This window comes from Cajanus cajan, chromosome 7 (assembly GCF_000230855.2).
Source record: "Cajanus cajan strain Asha chromosome 7, NIPB_CcT2T_4, whole genome shotgun sequence".
NCBI classification, from domain to species: Eukaryota; Viridiplantae; Streptophyta; class Magnoliopsida; order Fabales; family Fabaceae; genus Cajanus; species Cajanus cajan.
Genome location: NC_138523.1, coordinates 5638718 through 5656850, shown reverse-complemented (window position 1 = coordinate 5656850; position 18133 = coordinate 5638718). Strand labels below are relative to the sequence as shown.

Genomic DNA, 18133 nt, shown 5'->3' with positions numbered 1-18133 from the left:
TTCCTTGAGGAGTATGTGAACCACTATTTTGTGTGGATTTTGTGTATGTGTTATGGAATTGAGTTTTGGAATGTGAATGTGATTGTGGTTCCTCACACTTATGACTAGGGGTGGCACGACCTTGGGTAAGTGATGCTACAAGGATGGCATTGTAGACCCCTAAAATTGTCCGGGTCGGAAATAAGACTCAAAGACTCTCGAAGACCGAAGGAAAGTCAGCCGGAAGGACTCCTGGAAGACCCTAGGATGATTCTTTGTAAGTCTAGGAGTCTTAGAGTAGCTTAGAATAAGGGTGTGCGAGGATTGGAGCTCAATACGCCCTCCCAGAGGTTCATTACAGTCGTACTGAACCATTTGAACTGCAATACGGCCGTAGTGAACTCAATACGGCCGTACTGAAGTTTTTGAACTTCAGTACGGCCGTACCAAATTCAATACGGCCGTACTGTAGTTCAAAAACCCAGTACGGGCCGTATTGACCTCCCAGGCCGTATTGCGCCTCAATCCTATAAATAGGACGTCATTGGCACGTCCTCCCACACTTTTTACACATTCCTCAACCCTCCTGCTGAGTATTCTTGGGTTTTTTGAGCTATTCTCTGCCCTAGATATCTCTCCGGGAGCCGATCCGACGAAGTTCTTGAGTCATGAGCCATTAGCTTGAGATTCGAACAAGTCGAAGGGAAATCTCTGTGATTTCCATAGTAAAAATTATCTTTAGGGGAAAGGAGCGAGCGGACGTGTAGTGGGAAGGAGCGCCAAAAAGCCTCCTAAACTTCGTTTTGAATATATAAAAGCCCGCTTCGAAGGTTTCTTTCTAAATCCTTTCTTTTACCGCTTTTATTGATTTTTGATTGCCGCATTGCATGTTTAGAGCTTTCATCATGTAAATATTTTACTTATAATCGTTTCTAATAAATAGGGGTAATTTAGTAACTTTACACTGTTATTTATGAAATAATCCGTCATAGGGAACCCGAAAGGGGCGTTGTGGGGTGCTAACACCTTCCTCGCACGTAACCGACTCCCTTACCCGACTCTGGTTGTAATGGCCAAGGTTGATTTATGAAAATCAATTGCCTTATATCTTTTTCCAATGTTTTGAGTAAAATATTGGTGGCGACTCCAAGAACCCTTCTTTTTACGAAAACCACTAATCCATGGAGGGTTCCGCTTGGGATTAACATGGATTGGTGAGATTCATTTAAAGAAAATTGTTAGTTCGATGAGGTCTCAGTTTGAGAATAAGTCGTTCTAACAATCCATCATTTTTCAAAACTTAAAAAGTGTCCGACCATCGTCGCGAATGCCAAGGTCCGTTTCGGCGGGTGGCGACAGGCATGACCTTGGCATAGTGTGGGATGTGTGAGGAAATTAATACGTATCACTTATGTCAGGGGTGGCACGACCTTGGGCAAGATATGCTACAAGGGTGGCGTGACCTTGGTATAACATGTCAAGGGTGGCACGACCTTGGACAAGAGATGTTACAGGGGTGGCATGACCTTGGCACAGTGTTATGTCAAGGGTGGCACGACCTTGGGCTACTAATGGGGTGGCGTGACCTTGGCATAGTGTTAATTGCAAGATTTGTGATGGATTGGTGTGATTGTAAAATTGTGATGTGAAGTTGATGCATGATTGATAGAATTAGGACATATAGAGATGGTTGTAAATATTTCATTAAGTGATGAGATAGTGTTATGTTTTCGTTGTGTACTTTACATATAGATGTTTTCTTTTCTCACCGTACAATTTGTGGATGTTTTAGGTGAGGATGATCCGGCTATGAGTGGCATGTAGAATGCCAACAATTGAATTATGGGTGTGCTTTTAATATTGTGACATCGGGGCAGAGAATTTCTAGGACATGGATTTTTATTTGTAATTAGAGTTATACTTATTCCTTTGAAAATAATTTATAAACTCTTATGTCTTATTTTCCAATTTTTATTTCTCGATTATTTTGGATATTGAAGAATTGTTCTGAAGGTTTTTATGTGAACCCTTTATTTCCTTAGTTTAATTACATTATTACGATATATGTGTTGGGGTAGTAAGGGTGTCACATTTAGTGGCATCAAAGAAGGTCAATCCAATTGGCTGTGAGTTATGTAATTATCATGATTCTATTATGTACTCTGACAGTGTTTTGTTTGTTGGTACTTTGATGATGCTTTGCTTTGATAATGATGATGATGATGTTCTCCTTACGTTGATATTGTTGAGTTTGATACTTTTAGATTATATTGTAATTAGAGGAATGATAAATAGTGTTAGCTAATATCGTTATTACTACTCTTCATCATTCTTATGAGTGCTTAATTTTTTTATACTTCTTGCTTACGTAAGAAGTAGTGGATGAGTGATATCGCTTGTGTTGCAAGCATATGTGCGAGTAGTAGTAGACGACATATTGTGCTAATCAACTAGAAACAATTGGAACTTTGGGTGTGGGTGAGACATTGAATTGTCGAGTTTATTGAGAGTTTGGAGTTGATGGAGTTTCTGAAATCTATAGTTGTAGTGATTGAATCCAAGGAGATTGTATGTTGAGAACTGGAGTTTTGGTATTCTTGATGAGAGATTGAAATGTTGGTGAATTCCTTTAGGGTTGGTGCTTGCGTGTTAACCTTTTATGGTTTAGGTAGCATGTAAGTTTTATTTCAGTTTCTAAGTCTTTTGTGTTGAATATGTGTGTTGTTTTGGTTTAGGTTTGTAGTGGGAAGCTTGGATATGAGTTTGAGGTGGAAAGGAGTGGGTTTGGAAGGGTTAAGGTATTTTCGTGGCTTTAGATATTGATACACTATTACTGTCTGGTGTAGGGGATGTTTACACTGCAGTTTTGTTGTACCCATACAAGTTCTTTATTGACAGGTTTAGATTTTATAGTCTTCACAAAACTTGTAGCCTTGGATGTTATCTTTCCAATGGAACTAGAATCAGGTAAAACAAAGATCTAGAACTCCAGTTATAGCTACTTTGGTGGTTAGAGGTCTAGCTGTAACCGATGAATATATTTGTTGTGGTTTTTGAATTTTTTAGCTAAGAAGATGATCTTTTTTTTTCATAAGAGTTGTAGCTTATTCTCTTAGCTTTCTTTTGAGATAGGTTTGAGATCATTTGGATGAGTATAACTCTCTAGGTATCATTTTCTTTGACAATTATTGAAGGGATATGTACGGTGTCATGATGTTTTAAGTTGTTAGGCAATGCAAGAATAAAAATTGATTTGGTTATCATGTTCTGAGGCGTTGTCATATGGATTGAAAGGTTCTTTAAGGTTGTATGATGCTATGTGGTAAAGTTGGTTCATGTACATGCTATATGGAGTAAACGGTGATTAATTCGTACATGCTTAGGGATGGTATATATGAATGTTTAAAATAGGTATTCTAATATGATTTGATATGCATGTATGTTGATATGAGGATAGATGACCTTAGGGATCAATTAGTGAATGTTTGTATGATTAGTGAGATTGACCTTAGGATGTGATGTCATCAGATTGGAGTTGAGAGTGAGGATATATCCAAGACAACTTTAGACTAAGTTATCTAAGTATGATTTTTGGTTATATGAAGTGAGTTTCTAGGTCTTTTAAATTTTAGTGGAGGTATAATGTAGATCTATCTATGGTAGAAGTTGTGCTTAAGTGGGAGATACTTAAGTCAATTAGTGAGGTTAAGAGTTTTCTTAGATTATCTTATTATTATAGGAGGTTTATTGAGGAAATTTCTAAGATAACATTACCATTGACTGGATTGACTAGGAAGAGAGAGTTGCCTTTGTGTGGGATGGCAAGTATGAGAGTAGTTTCCAAACTCTTAAGGAAAGGTTGGCTACTGTTAATATTATTGGATTTTAGTAAGCCTTTTATGGTATATAGTAGTGTTTCTAAGATAGGTTTGAGCGGAGTGTTGATGCAAGAAGGAACGGTAGTAGCTTATGATTCTAGGAAATTGAGAATTCATGAGAGGAATTACCTTACCCATGACTTTAAGTTAGTAGTTGTAATATTTATTCTAAGATTTGGAGACACTACCTATATGATTCTAAGTTTGAGGTATTTAGTGATCATAAGAGCCTTAAATATCTTTTGACCAAAAGAGATAGTTGGAATTTCTTAAGAAATAAGATTTTGATCTTATTTTTTGTTTGGCCAAAGCCATTGTGGTGACCGATGTTTTGAGTAGAAAACCTTTATATTTATCTTCATAATACATAATTATAAAATTACTCATAATCCTACAAGCTTCCTCCTCTACCCAATTCCCTTATGTAACTTTGCATACAAATAATTCCATTTTCCCCCGTACCTCGATAAGCAGTAGCTGAAACTAAAGCAGGATCTGGTTGGTCTCCTCCTCTAGGTTCCCCTCGGTCTTCAGATAATGTAGAAGGAAAAGAAGTCAGAACTGAAAAAAGTCATAACTGAAAAGTGTGTTTTTGGGTGTGCCAGAGCGTGCTATTTATAGGCATCAGGAGTGGCTGGAACGACCCGTTTCAAATCCAGAACGGCCCGTTGTGGACTCTTCATCATGTGTTAAATTTCACATCCAGAACGACCCATTTTAAAACCAGAATAGCCCGTTCTGGGGTTATATTTTAACCCATAACGGCCATGTTTGGAACGGCCCGTTCTTATACCAGAACGGCCCGTTCCCAACTAGGATTACAAGCCTTTTTGGTAATTTGGAACGCCCCGTTCTCAACTAAGATTTGTAGGCAATTTTAGTAGTTTGGAACGGCCCGTTCCAATTTGGAAACGGCCTACAATTTATGGATGTTTTAGGTGAGGAAGATCTGGCTATGTGTGGCATCTATAATGTCAACAATTGAATTGTGGGTATGCTCTAATATTGTGACATTGGGGCAGAGGATTTCTAGGACATGGATTTTTATTTATAATTGGAGTTATACTTATTCCTTTAAAAATAATTTATAAACTCTTATGTCTTATTTTTAAATTTTTATTTTTCAATTATTTTGGATATTGAAGAATTGTTCTGAAGGTTTTTATGCGAACCCTTTATTTCCTTAGTTTAATTACATTATTACGATATATGTGTTGGGGTAGTAAGGGTGTCACAATTGCCGCTAGCAACACACGAAGAGTAGTCTAGGAGTACATGCCAGGTCACACCCTCTACGCACTCCCACTAGAAGGACATACTATCAGGGTCTAATCGAGATAGCTAAGACGCGCAAGATACATCTCATGCACACAATGGGCGAGATTGAGACTTCCAAACTAAGCTATCCCCAAGGACTAATCCCCAAGCTTTTACACAAGGGAGCCTTCCTTGAGGGCGTATTCCATATCGTACCCTTAAAACATTTATGCAAATGATGCATGTAATTCAAGACTCTATCCATTCTCATATCACATTATCACATATCATTATATCTCATGTCTCATATTCACTTTTCACATTATCTCATCATATTCATAGTCTCCACAGATAACTTTAATTTATATCAAAACTTGTCTATTTTCGAAAATAAACACATATTTACACTTAGCAAACATCACGGAATACAACAGAAAACTTAGAAGGTAAAACAGAAATATTACAAATTTGTCTGTTTCTCATAAGGTTCCCACAGAAACCCACGGAGCACTCTAATTCATACAATAAATATTTAAAACAATACAATTTACTCATACAATTACCTCTTCAAACAATTTCCTCTTACAATCACCAATGGATTCCCTTAAGGTTTCCCATAGGAACCCATAGAGATCTCAAATCATACAATTATTTACATATAAGAAGAACAATAGATGAAACAGATATAATTGGGAAAATGCCTCATACATGAGCATACAACAAACATAGGATTCTCCTCCTCTAGATTCCCCTTGGTCTCCAGAGAGTATAGAAGAAAAAGATGTCAGAAGTGAAAAATATGTTTTTGGTAGTGTCAGAGTTTGTTATTTATAGACGTCAGGAGTGGTTAGAACGGACCGTTTTGGATCCAGAACGGCCTGTTCTGGACTCATTCGTCATGTGTAAAATTCACATCTAGAACGGCCTATTCTTAAACTAGAACAGCCCGTTCTGGGGTTGAGTTTAACTCACAACGACCATGTTTGGAACGGCTCATTCTTAAACCAGAACGGTCCGTCCCCAACTAGGATTATAGGCCTTTTTAGTAGTTTGGAACAACTCATTCTAGACTACTAAATCACCCTTATTTAGACTTTGATCCTTTATATAATTTTTAAAAATCGAGGTGTTACAATTCTCATGGGTGCGAACCCACCACCAATTTGCCTCTTTAAAAGTGTAAGATATTCTTTAATATATAAGCACTTATACTTTACTAGATTCAAGTAATATGAGATTTCATTCTTTTGAAATACACACATAAAAGCAATAGATTTAACCACACCACATGATCAATTATATATATCATTGACAATAATAATAATAATAATATTTTATGAAATTAATGATTAATTTATACAATTCAATTAATGATGTACTAATTCAAATGTAAAAACATTCGGCAATAAAATAAAATTTGTTAGTTGGTCAAATCTATTTGAAATTATTTACTAACGTTTTTTTTTTTTAATTCCCCCATTTATCTCGCTAAAAATGGTAATTTTCTTCCTTCTTCCTAATGACTTAGCAAACACCTTTCGTCAGTATTATCGATGGCAAAAAAAAAAAAAACATATTATCAGCGTAGAGAAATTCTGTGATCGGCTCGTGTGGGCCTTTATCATGTCTGGATTTATAATTTTGTGATCCTGCAAGTCAATGAAAAATTTGCGCTATTCATATTATTCGACCAAAATTTAGGTAGAAATTCCTTTGAAATATATTTTCTTTTGTAAATAAATAGTACACGAGTCATCTATGTTGAGTTTCTTTTAAATAAATTAAGCTTGCCAATATAGGATGATAAATTGTACGAATGTGAGTCAAAATTGGGTCATGACACTACTCCTGTCTTCATTGCACTACTCTTCATTTCTATACAAGAAAATTATCATACACCAACATATTTTATAGTGATATAATATATACTACTAAAAATTATTTTTATTCATACAATAAATATAATATATGTTAGTATATTATTATATTTTATTTAAAATTAATACTAAAATTATGTGTAACTATGCCAAATAAATAAAATATATATATATATATATATATATATATATATATATTTACATATATTGTACACACTATTATATGTTATTGTATCAACTATTTCTTGAATTATTTGTATCAATAGAAAAAAGTAACACCAACACAAAATAGGAAGTACGATTCAAAATATTATTAAAATCAAGAATATATAGATCAAAGTTCAGAGGTGGCTAATATCCATAGCATTCCCACTGAAATCCATAGCATGGTTTATATCAAAATTAATTATCAACATCTATATATGCGAGAGCTTGTAGGCATAAGTAAAAAAGGAGGATCCCATGCATAGGAGAAGCGAACAGTGTCGAAACCCTTCAAGGGATAGCCGTTGATAAGGAGACAACTATCACCCTGTATGGAAAGAATTGATGAATTAACATTTTCTACACTTCGAAATCCTTTGCAAGCCAACCGTATGTGGCTTTGTACACAAGAACAATTGTTGATCAAAACAACGTTCCACTCAGGCTTGCCATCTATTATTCTCCCACTCCTTGTGGTCCCAATATTGATGTTGTTCAAGGAACAGTAACTAGACCCTGAAAATTTAGTGGATCAAACACAAGGAGAAAAGAGAGAAAATCTTGGTGAAACAAGAGAAAAAACGTAAAAGTTTAGTATTGGGACACAGTGAAAGGTTAGAAGGGAAAGAAAAATGGTAAAATTTTAAAGGGAAAAGAGTATACCTCTGATAACGACGGTAAGGAAGAGGATGGTAATAAGGTACTTGAATGTTATTGCCATTGTCCTTAGTGGGTGAGTTGTGTGGTTTTGATTGTCTACGTACTTAAATACCATGTGTTAGAAAACTCTCTTTAATGTGTTTAGTGACAGTATAATAAGTGAGATAAAATGTTGATTTTAATTATATATGCATATTCAACAATTTAATTATTGTATTTAAAATTAAATACTTTATAAAGATGTTTCAAATGGCCCCATGAACTAGACATGCCGATAAAAATTTCTTCAAAAGGAAAAAAATAAACTCACATGTGAATCGCTCTTCATTGGCTAGGAGTAAGAAATATTATCACACTTTTTTTTTTTTAATATTCTTCCAATTATTAGTTGAAAATTACAATTTTAATGAGTTTACAACTAAATCATGAGAAATATTCTTTAAATGAGATGTAGTTTTGTAATTTTTAATAATTTTTATTCAATAATAAATAGTACTAATGCAAAAGAGATAATATAAAAAAAAAGGTCTTATACCAAGTGACACGAAGGTAATATCATTATAAACGTATAACAATTAATAACAAACAAACAAAACTGAAATATATTTATGGCATTATTAATTGTTAAATTATCATAAATGCCATAAATGATATAATTAAAAATTTAATAAAATTCATCTCCTCCTATTCACCTTCCCCGATTCAAGCACATTGTAACGGGTAAAGAAAGTGTTACATCATCTAACCATTGTGTTTTATTTTTTTTTATTACAAAAAAATTAAATTACGACAAGCTATCTATTGTGTGTTTATTAACATACACGTTATGAAAATTCAAAAAATAAAATAAAAAACCAAAATTTTTTATATTTATAAAAAATAAAATACGTCTAAACAAAATGTCATGTCTCGATGTCACATATAATCAAATCAAATTAAGTAAATTCAAAACCACAACATAAATTGAGGTCTAAGTCTAAAGATTTAATGGTCTGAGTGATTCAAATTGATGGAATAACACTAAAGCCAAGAAGTCCAAGAGGTGATGTATTGAAGGAGACAAAAGGAATGAGTTAGTGTTGAAAAAAAAAACATAGGAGGAGTGAGCCCACTTTTGGGCCTTAACTTCTAAGATTTTCTTAGCATAGCATTTATTCCTATTTTGTCCTTGTATTTGATTTCCTATTTTACCCTTGTATTTTGGGGTATTTTAGTCTTAGAATTTATTTTACTTGTATTTCCAATTTTACCCTTGTATTTTGGGGTATCTTAGTCATAGGATTTATTTTCTTTTGTATTTCCCATTTTACCTTGTATTATGGAGTGCTTTAGATCATAGGATTTTATTTTTGGGCTAAGGTATTTGATTAGGGTGGGAACAAAAACCTATACATATGTTTGTGTCTATTCGACCTATTTTTGGTGTTAGAAAGGCTTAGGCCCAAGTGGAGGGCAAAGGTTGCATGGTCTTATCATGCACCTAGATGTAGCCTGACTAAACCCAAAGATTTCATCCTTGGCCACCAAGTTGCATCTAGGGTTAATTTGGGTTTCATTTGGTGTGCATTTGGCTCCCTAAATGCAACCCTAGATGCCTCCCACTCCTATAAATACCCTAGGCACCACACCTTGTAAATACTTTGGATATTGAATATAAAGAGAGCCTTTTGTGCCTTTATATCTTTCCTTAGTCATCCTTGGCTAATTCGGCCACCTCCCTCCCATCTCCACCTTGAGAGAAAAAACCCTATAGAAGTGGCCTTCATCATCATGAAGTGAGCCAACCCTAGAGTACCCTTCTCAAGCATTTCCTCAAACACCTTCTACCCAACCTCCATTTTCGTCCATTCCATCATCATCCACCCTAAAACCTTGTGCCACCTTTAAAGAACTTGATCCTTGGAGAAGGCGTCCTATTCTTTGTTGATCATCTCAAGTTCATGCAAGCTAGGATTCCATCATGTGGTATCTAAAGTCTTTGTTCTTCAAGGGTAACTTTTCCATCTTTGGTATTTTCGGTCATGTCATTTGTTTCTCCTTGAATGTTTAAATTTTTGTGCGTGATTGAGTCATCATCTTGTCATATATCATAATTCTTATTCCTCCTTTTCATGTATTGATTCATGCCTCATCATTCTTGTGAATCATCTTGGTGCTTTAGGCTTCCTTGCTAGGGTTCCTACCATTTTTTCTTTAAAATTGAGTTGCTGGAAATTTTTGGGCTGCATGATATAATGATGTTTTTCATTTTATAATCCATATGGTTTTGTCATAAGCTTGTTTCCTTTGAACTACCTTGAAAGAAATTCCAAGTTTTTATGTTTAGCCTTTGAAATGAACAAAAAATGACACGCATGCCACTTGTTTGATAAAATGGCCGTGAGTCCTTGATGTGCTTTAGAGAGTCAATCATGCATGCTAATTAGTTCTAGCATGTTCCACATTCCTAAAATATCATATGTGATTAATTAATTTCTTTGCACATACTTGCTTTAAAAATTTTGGCCACTTTGTGTATTCCATGGTGCACTTAACATGCCTATGTACTGTTTGATGTTTTGAGTATGAAAATGCCTTTTATGTGCAAGTTGTTGTTGCTGGACATTGCACATTAAAAACCTTAAGAAGACACTCAAAACTTGTCTCTTTAAGCCATTGTAAGTTGCTAAAAAGATACTCCAAGGACTTACTCATCAAATTAACAAACACAAGTGTAAAACCCAAGCAAAGGAGAACTATAAAATTCAAAACAAAAAAAAGAGTATTGGCTGGACTTTTGGACCTCAAAACCGTGACCTAGTCAAGTGTCAAAAGAAACAAAAGAAACAAAATCAAAAGAATCAAAGACAAAAGAAAAAGGGAACCTTTGCTAGACTTGTTGAGTTTGGACCCAAAATTTTCATACCTTAGCACTTGGAGTTAATCTTGGACCATTGGACAATGCTTATTTACCTTATGAGACATTAAATCAAACACCTTAAGTGCATTATTTTCTTTTAAGCCTACTTGTTGAATTCTATTCTAGTTCCATTCTAGGTCTTACTCTTTTGTGTGCTTGCATTTTGTTAATGTGCCTTAATTTTAGTTTTTGAGTCTTTCTTTCTACTCTTAAGTTTGTCTCAACAAATCCACTTGAGTTTAGCCTTTTTAATTGTGCCTTTCTAGTTTTCTTCCTTGGCCTCTTGTACTCTTGGGTTGTGTTTTTTTCTTGACCTAGGTGAGGAAAGCTTCTAAACACCACACACTTTCTTGGTGGATTGAGTGGAGGGGCTGTCCGATTTAAGTTCAAGGAACTTTGGAGGATCACACCAAATCAAAGAGTGCAAACACCATTGAAAGGCTAACCTTGGGTGTTCATTGTGAAGGGGTGGAGATTTGAAGACTTGGATATTCAACAATTTCTTTTTCTTACTTGTTTCTTTCTTGTTTTATTTTTGGCCTTCTTGTATTTGGCCTTTGTTTTCTTACATTTTGGGTTGTAATTGGCCATTTTTTAAACCTCTTCATTTTTTTTGTAGTAATTTCGTGTAGTTTGAAGGTGATTTGAAAACCTTCACCTAGGAATCCGACTAGCATATGTTTTAAGTGTTTTCCTTTGCATGCTTTATAGCTTTTGTAGTATAATTGCCTAGGTCTTTACTTTGTCTATTTGTTTCGTCTAGAAGGCTTCAATTTTCTTACTAGGGGGCTGTGCACACCACACACCATTTTCTTGTGCAAAAAAAAAATTGTTTTGTGAGAAATGTGTGAAAAGGCTTAGTGATTCTTACTTGAAAAGGCTTGGTTTTTAAGTGATTCCTTGTAGTCCACCTCCCTTAATAGTTCACTTTGTACACTTAGGCCTTTTCATACCAATCTTGCATCTTGAAAACCTTTTTGTGAAAACCTTTTTATCACTCATTCTTTGTGAAAACCTTTTTACCAACCTTTTGAAAACAAATTTGTGAAAACCTTTTCTTGATCAAAGATGAGTACTCATTCTAGTGTACATGGTCATAATTCTTGTAGTACTAGGTCTAGTGTTAGAGATGAGATTAGAGAGTTAAAAGAGTACATAAGAAAAAAAGAAGAGGAACACATAAAAAGAAAGGAAGAAATTAGAAAAAGAGAAAAAGAAAATACTAGGAATAAGGAGGAAATAAAATAATTACTTGCAAAATTAGTTGAGGGGAGAGAAACTAGTGGATCCAAACCTAGGGTTTTCCCAACTAGGTATCAAAAATACAAAGAGGTTAGAATCCCTAAGAGTATGCATGAGGAAGAAAATACAAAAAGAGAGGAAGAACTTAGAAGCAAAGAAAAAGAAAAGAAAGAAAAAAAGAAGAAAAGTATAAAGAGGGTTAAAGAGTGGTTAGAACAAGAAAAACAACAACCAACACTCTTAGAGAAGAGTAAGGAGAATAATCTTTCTTCCAAAGGGCTTATGCTTGAAGAGAGTCACTTTCCCATTGAAAATGATTTAAAAAAGACTCTCTTCATTCATCAAGACCTTAACTCTTTCTCTCACATTGCCACTAGTCATGAAGTGGAGATTCAAAAACAAATTCTTTTTAAAGAAAAAAAATCTCAACTTCAAGATTTAGTGAAGAAGAAGTGGAATTCACTTAGTCCCACTTCTTGTGCTACTTCCTTGGTAGTGCCCAAGGAAGATAAGCCTTCCTTCTTTAAGACTCATTCCACTTTAGTTCCCTTCATAAAGCACCCAACTTTTGGTTTGTATGGTTTGTTAGATACATCTCATGGTGTTGTATCTTCTATTTTTGATCTTGAAGGAAGTTCACACTTATTTAAACTTAACTTGGTTACTTCCCTACAAGACAAACTTAGATTATATGATTTTTCTAGACTCCTCTTAACACCTTTTTATCATATGTATCTAACAAATTATGCAATACAAAGCTGTTTAGGTAATTTTTTAGTTAAGATTACTTTATTTTCCAATACATACCTAGGTCACTACATTGGGTACCTCCAACAAGACATTTTAGTTTTTAGGACTAATGCATTAGTGTGCTATAGTTTTAGTCTTTTTACCTTTTTAGGTTTTAGTTATACACTTAGACTTCACCATGGGGAGGATCCTATCTTTCGCATTAGAGAGTCTAGTCCTTTTAATTTAGACAATTTTTTTAGCATTTTTAGGGGAACTCCTCTTAGGATACACTTCCCATTTCTATCATATATTATTACCTCTAATGCTTATTTTTATGTTTTTGTTGGTCATGATGCCCACCGTGAGGAACCTCTTCATTTGAGGTCAAATCCTTTTCAAGAGAGAGGGAATGATGGAATAACATTAAGGCCAAGAAGTCCAAGAGGTGATGTATTGAAGGAGGCAAAAGGAATGGGTTAGTGTTGAAAAAAAAACATAGGAGGAGTGGGCCCACTTTTGGGCCTTAGCTCCTAAGATTTTCTTAGCATAACATTTATTCCTATTTTGTCCTTGTATTTGATTTCCTATTTTACCCTTGTATTTTGGGGTATTTTAGTCTTAGAATTTATTTTACTTGTATTTCCAATTTTACCCTTGTATTTTGGGGTATATTAGTCATAGGATTTATTTTCTTTTGTATTTCTCATTTTACCCTTGTATTATAGGGTGCTTTAGATCATATGATTTTATTTTTGGGCTAAGGTATTTGATTAGGGTGGGAACAAAAACCTATACATATTTTTGTGGCTATTCGACCTATTTTTGGTGTTAGAAAGGCTTAGGCCCAAGTTGCATCTAGGGTTAATTTGGGTTTCATTTGGCGTGCATTTGGCACCCTAAATGCAACCCTAGATGCCTCCCACTCCTATAAATACCTTAGGCACCACACCTTGTAAATACTTTGGATATTAAATATAAAGAGAGTCTTTTGTGCCTTTATATCTTTCCTTAGTCACCCTTGGCTAATTCGGCCACCTCCCTCCCATCTCCACCTTGAGAGAAACAACCCTAGAAGTGGCCTTTATCATCATGAAGTGAGCCAACCCTAGAGTACCCTTCTCAAGCATTTCCTCAAACACCTTCTACCCAACCTCTATTTTCGTCCATTCCATCATCATCCACCCTAAAACCTTGTGCCACCTTTGAAGAACTTGATCCTTGGAGAAGGCGTCCTATTCTTTGTTGATCATCTCAAGTTCATGCAAGCTAGGATGCCATCACAAATGCTTGAACAACAAGTCTACCTCTCCATGCTATTGGAATATGATTATTCAATCCAATACAAGTCTAAGTTCCCCAATATTGTACCTGATGCCTTCTCTCGCATCCTTGATTAGTCCACAGCCCATTGCTTCGTTCTTTCCATGCCTCAATTTTATTTTATTTTTTTATAGTTGCGTTGGGCCCTACATGTGGACCCTGAATTTTGTTCCTTTCATGAAACCATCCTTTAGAATCCCACTTTGTTTGCCGAGTACTATCTACATAATGACCTCATTTTATTTCAAGACAAAATCTAGATTAGTCCTACCAATCCATTCAAACAAGTGTTGTTTAACAAGTGTTGTTTAAGGAGTTCAACACCACCCCTCTCTTAGTGGCCATATGGGAGTCACCAAGACTTTTAAATGTCTCAACATCAATTTTTTTGGTCTCATATGTGCTTGGATGTTCAAAATTTTGTTGCTTAATGCCACACTTGTCAACAATTGAAATATGAAACCAAAAAACTAGTTGGATTACTCCAACCATTTCGTATTCCTTCTACCATATGGGAGGGTTTGCCTTTTGATTTCATCACTAGCCTTCCTCCTTCTCAAGGCTACATAGTAGTACTCGTGGTGGTTGACCAATTCTCTAAGGGAGCTCACTTTGGTCCATAAAAGAGAAAAAGACAAATGGAAGAGAAAAGGCTTAGGAAAATGATTGAGAAAATGATTCACTATGTATTGTTGAAAGCAATATTGAATATATACAACCTATCATCTACGAAAGGATAAGGACAAAAGGAATAACAGAAAAAATACAGCTCAGAGGGTGGTACACCTCATTCCTATCTAGAATCCTCTATTATGTACTGACTAGAAAGATATTTATGGTTATATCTAGAATCTTAAGGAAACAAATATCTTCACAATATGGACTTATGTATCATTATACAATTGGGATGAAGTTGTTATAATATGGACTTATGTATTGTTATAGAATTGGGCTGAAGTTCTTGTTTTGACTATTCTTGATGCTTTTGGTTCTTCTTCGTTTAGCCCCTCACAAGTTGGAGGCTTGAAAATGTCAAGAAGCTCCAACTTGGATAAATTTAAGTGAAATAGTCGTGGAGAAAGCGCCTTAGTGAAGATATCTGCTAGTTGATGTGATGAAGAAACTGGTAGAAGATGCATGAGACCAGTAAGCAATTTTTCACGGACAACATGGCAATCAATCTCCAAAAGCTTTGTTCTTTCGTGAAAAACTGGGTTGGCGACAATGTACAAGGCACTTTGGCTGTCACAGTAAAGAACAGGGCACTTGGTAAAAGGAATTCTCAAATCTGCAAGTAGGAAAGAAAGCCATTGGAACTCACAGGTTGCAAAGGCAAGGGCTCTGTATTCTGCTTCTGTCGAAGACCGAGAAATAGTAGATTGCTTCTTGGCTTTCCAGGACACCAGAGAATTACCAATAAAAAAATAATAACATGTGATGGAGCAACGTGTATCAACACATGTGGCCTAATCGGCATCACTGAATCTAAGAAGTTGTGTGGAGGACTTGTGGCTGAGAAATAGACCTTTTCCAGGATACCCCTTGAGATAATGGATCACTCTTAAGGCAGATTGAAGATGAGTTTGAGTTGGTGCTAACATAAATTGACTAAGCTGCTGGGTAGCAAAAACTATATCAGGCCTTGTGCTTGTTAAATAGATAAGGCGACCCACTAAGCGTCTATATGACAAAGGATCATTCAAAGGTTCACTAGAGTCTTGATGAAGATGCATGGAATCGTCCATTGGAGTGGAAGAGGGTTTACACCCCATGAGACCAAATTCTTTGATCAAATCCAGACAGTATTTATGTTGACATATGGATATTCCTTTGTTTGAATGAGCCATTTCTATACCCAAAAAATATTTCAATTGACCAAGATCTTTCATGTGGAAGAGAGAGTGAATAGTGGTTTTAATTTCAATAATTTCATAAGCACAATTTCCAATAAGCATGATATCATCAACGTAAACAATGAGAGCTGCGTAGGCAAATTACGTGAATTTGATGAATAAACTATGATCAGCATGTGCTTGAACATATCCACAAGACAACAGTAAAATGGATAAATTCTCATACGATTTTCGGCTTGCTTACTTCAATACGTAGAGTGACTTTTTGTGTTTGCAACAATGGTTGGAGGGATGGCTAGTGAGTCCAGGAGGTATCATCATATAAACATCTTTTGAAATGTCTCCATGGAGGAAAGGGTTACTAACATCGAGTTATTGCAAGTCCCAATTGTGAATGTATGCCAAAGCAAGAACGACTCGAATTGTAGCCATTTTCACAATGGGAGAGAAAGTTTCAAGGTAGTCAATGCCTTCAATTTGTGAGTAACCTTTCGCTACTAGGCGATCTTTGTAGCATTCAAAGGATCCGTTAGGCCTTCGTTTGATCTTGAAAACCCATTTGCAACCGATGGGTTTGACAGTGAGAGGTGTGGCTATGATGTCCCAAGTTTGGTTCTTCATTAAAGCTGCCATTTCGGCTTGCATTGCCTCCTGCCAGAAAGGCTTAGTGATGGCCTCATGATACGATTTTGGTTCTTGCTCAGAATAGAGACACATTAGGAAATAAGAGTGAGAGGGAGACACATGAGTGTAATCAAGGACAGATTAAATAGGATACAGGACCTTGGAAGAAGATTGGTTGGAGTCTTTTGGAACAAGAGCCAAATCACTTGAAAAAGTGTGACAATAATAATCATTAAGGTAGCTTGGATGAGTTGTGATGCGTTTGGAATGTGGTGGTGGGGCTGGATCTGGAGTTGGTACTGAAGTAATGGAATGACTATGTGTGGGCCAGAGAGGGTTGATAGCGCGAAGAGGGTGAGGAAGGAGGAGTGGTGGTATTTAGAGAAGCTGAATTAGGACTAAGGGTGGGTTGAGATATGTGAGAGGGTTGATGGGAGATGGGTGGCTTAGAATAGGGTTGGTGTAAGTAATCTGTGTCAGTTTCTAGAAGGGATTAAATGTGGATTGGGCTGGTATTAGAATCAGGTTGAGAGTGTATGTGGGTTTGGGAAGTTGGATTGGGTGGTAGAAAAGGAAAAAACGTCTCATTGAATTGAACATTGCTTGATACAAAAATTTCTTTGTTATTGATATCAAAAATAACATAGCCTTTAGTTCCTGTTTGAAAACCCAAAAAAATCCCACGTCTAGAGCGGGCATCAAATTTTTGGCGAGATGGATTTGTGGAGGCATAACAAAGACAACCAAAAATTTTAATCATGGAAAAATCTGGAGGTTTGTTATATAATAACTCAAAAGGGGTTTTATTTTTAATAACTGGAGAAGGAACACGATTTATTAAGAAGACTGCATGTTTAATAGCATAAGACCAAAAATGTTTTGGAAGATTAGATTGAAACATGAGTGCCCTAGCCACATTGAGAATGTGTTGATGTTTTCTCTTCACTCGTCCATTTTGTTGTGGGGTATAAACGCAACTTGTTTGGTGTAAATTGCCTTTTGATGAAAAATAATCTTTTTGAAAAAATGCAAGCCCATTATTAGATCGAATACACTTAATGGTGGCATGAAATTGATTTTTAATTAAAGAAATAAAATTTTGGACATGTGTTCGAACTTCCCTTTATATTTTAATAAGACAAATAAATTGGAAGAACTATTCATACTTGGAGAGTGTGACAAACGTTTTTGTTTAGCCAAATGACAAATATCACAATTATCATCAACATGTTTAGAAATAAGAGGAAAACTCATGTGCAAAACATTGAGACGCTTTCCGGAAAGGTGTCCTAGTCGAAAAATCCAAAGGTTGGAGGTGTTAATGGGAGGGGTGGTGAAATTATTGATGGAGGAGGCAGTGTTAATCATCAAAGATGCTAGTCCTCCCAAACGCGGATGGCAGGAGATTTTGTCAAAGCAAAGAAGTGTTTTTCCAAAAAAATAATATCACTTGCAAAATACTGCTAGGATGAAAACCTGCAAAGGGCATCTTAGGCAAAAAAAAAAAAAAACAAAAAAAAAACAAAAATCAAAAGTTTCCGCTAGGACACATCCTAGGCAAAAATTAGGGATCTAAAAAGGATAAAAATAGCAAGTGATGCTTCTCAT

The 18133-nt window shown here is 35.5% G+C and overlaps 2 protein-coding genes across 2 annotated transcripts in view; one reads left to right on the top strand and one right to left on the bottom strand.

Annotated features, from left to right (window-relative positions):
* LOC145949691 (uncharacterized) overlaps positions 1-18133 on the top strand; it is an 86363-nt gene that overhangs the window by 33090 nt on the left and 35140 nt on the right. The window lies entirely within an intron of this gene.
* Positions 14978-15895, bottom strand: LOC109810225 (retrovirus-related Pol polyprotein from transposon RE1). The gene is made up of 2 exons (XM_020373634.2): positions 15574-15895; positions 14978-15438 (listed from the first exon to the last, which is right to left on the bottom strand). The coding sequence occupies exons 1-2, from the start codon at positions 15893-15895 to the stop codon at positions 14978-14980; spliced, it is 783 nt and encodes a 260-aa protein (XP_020229223.2).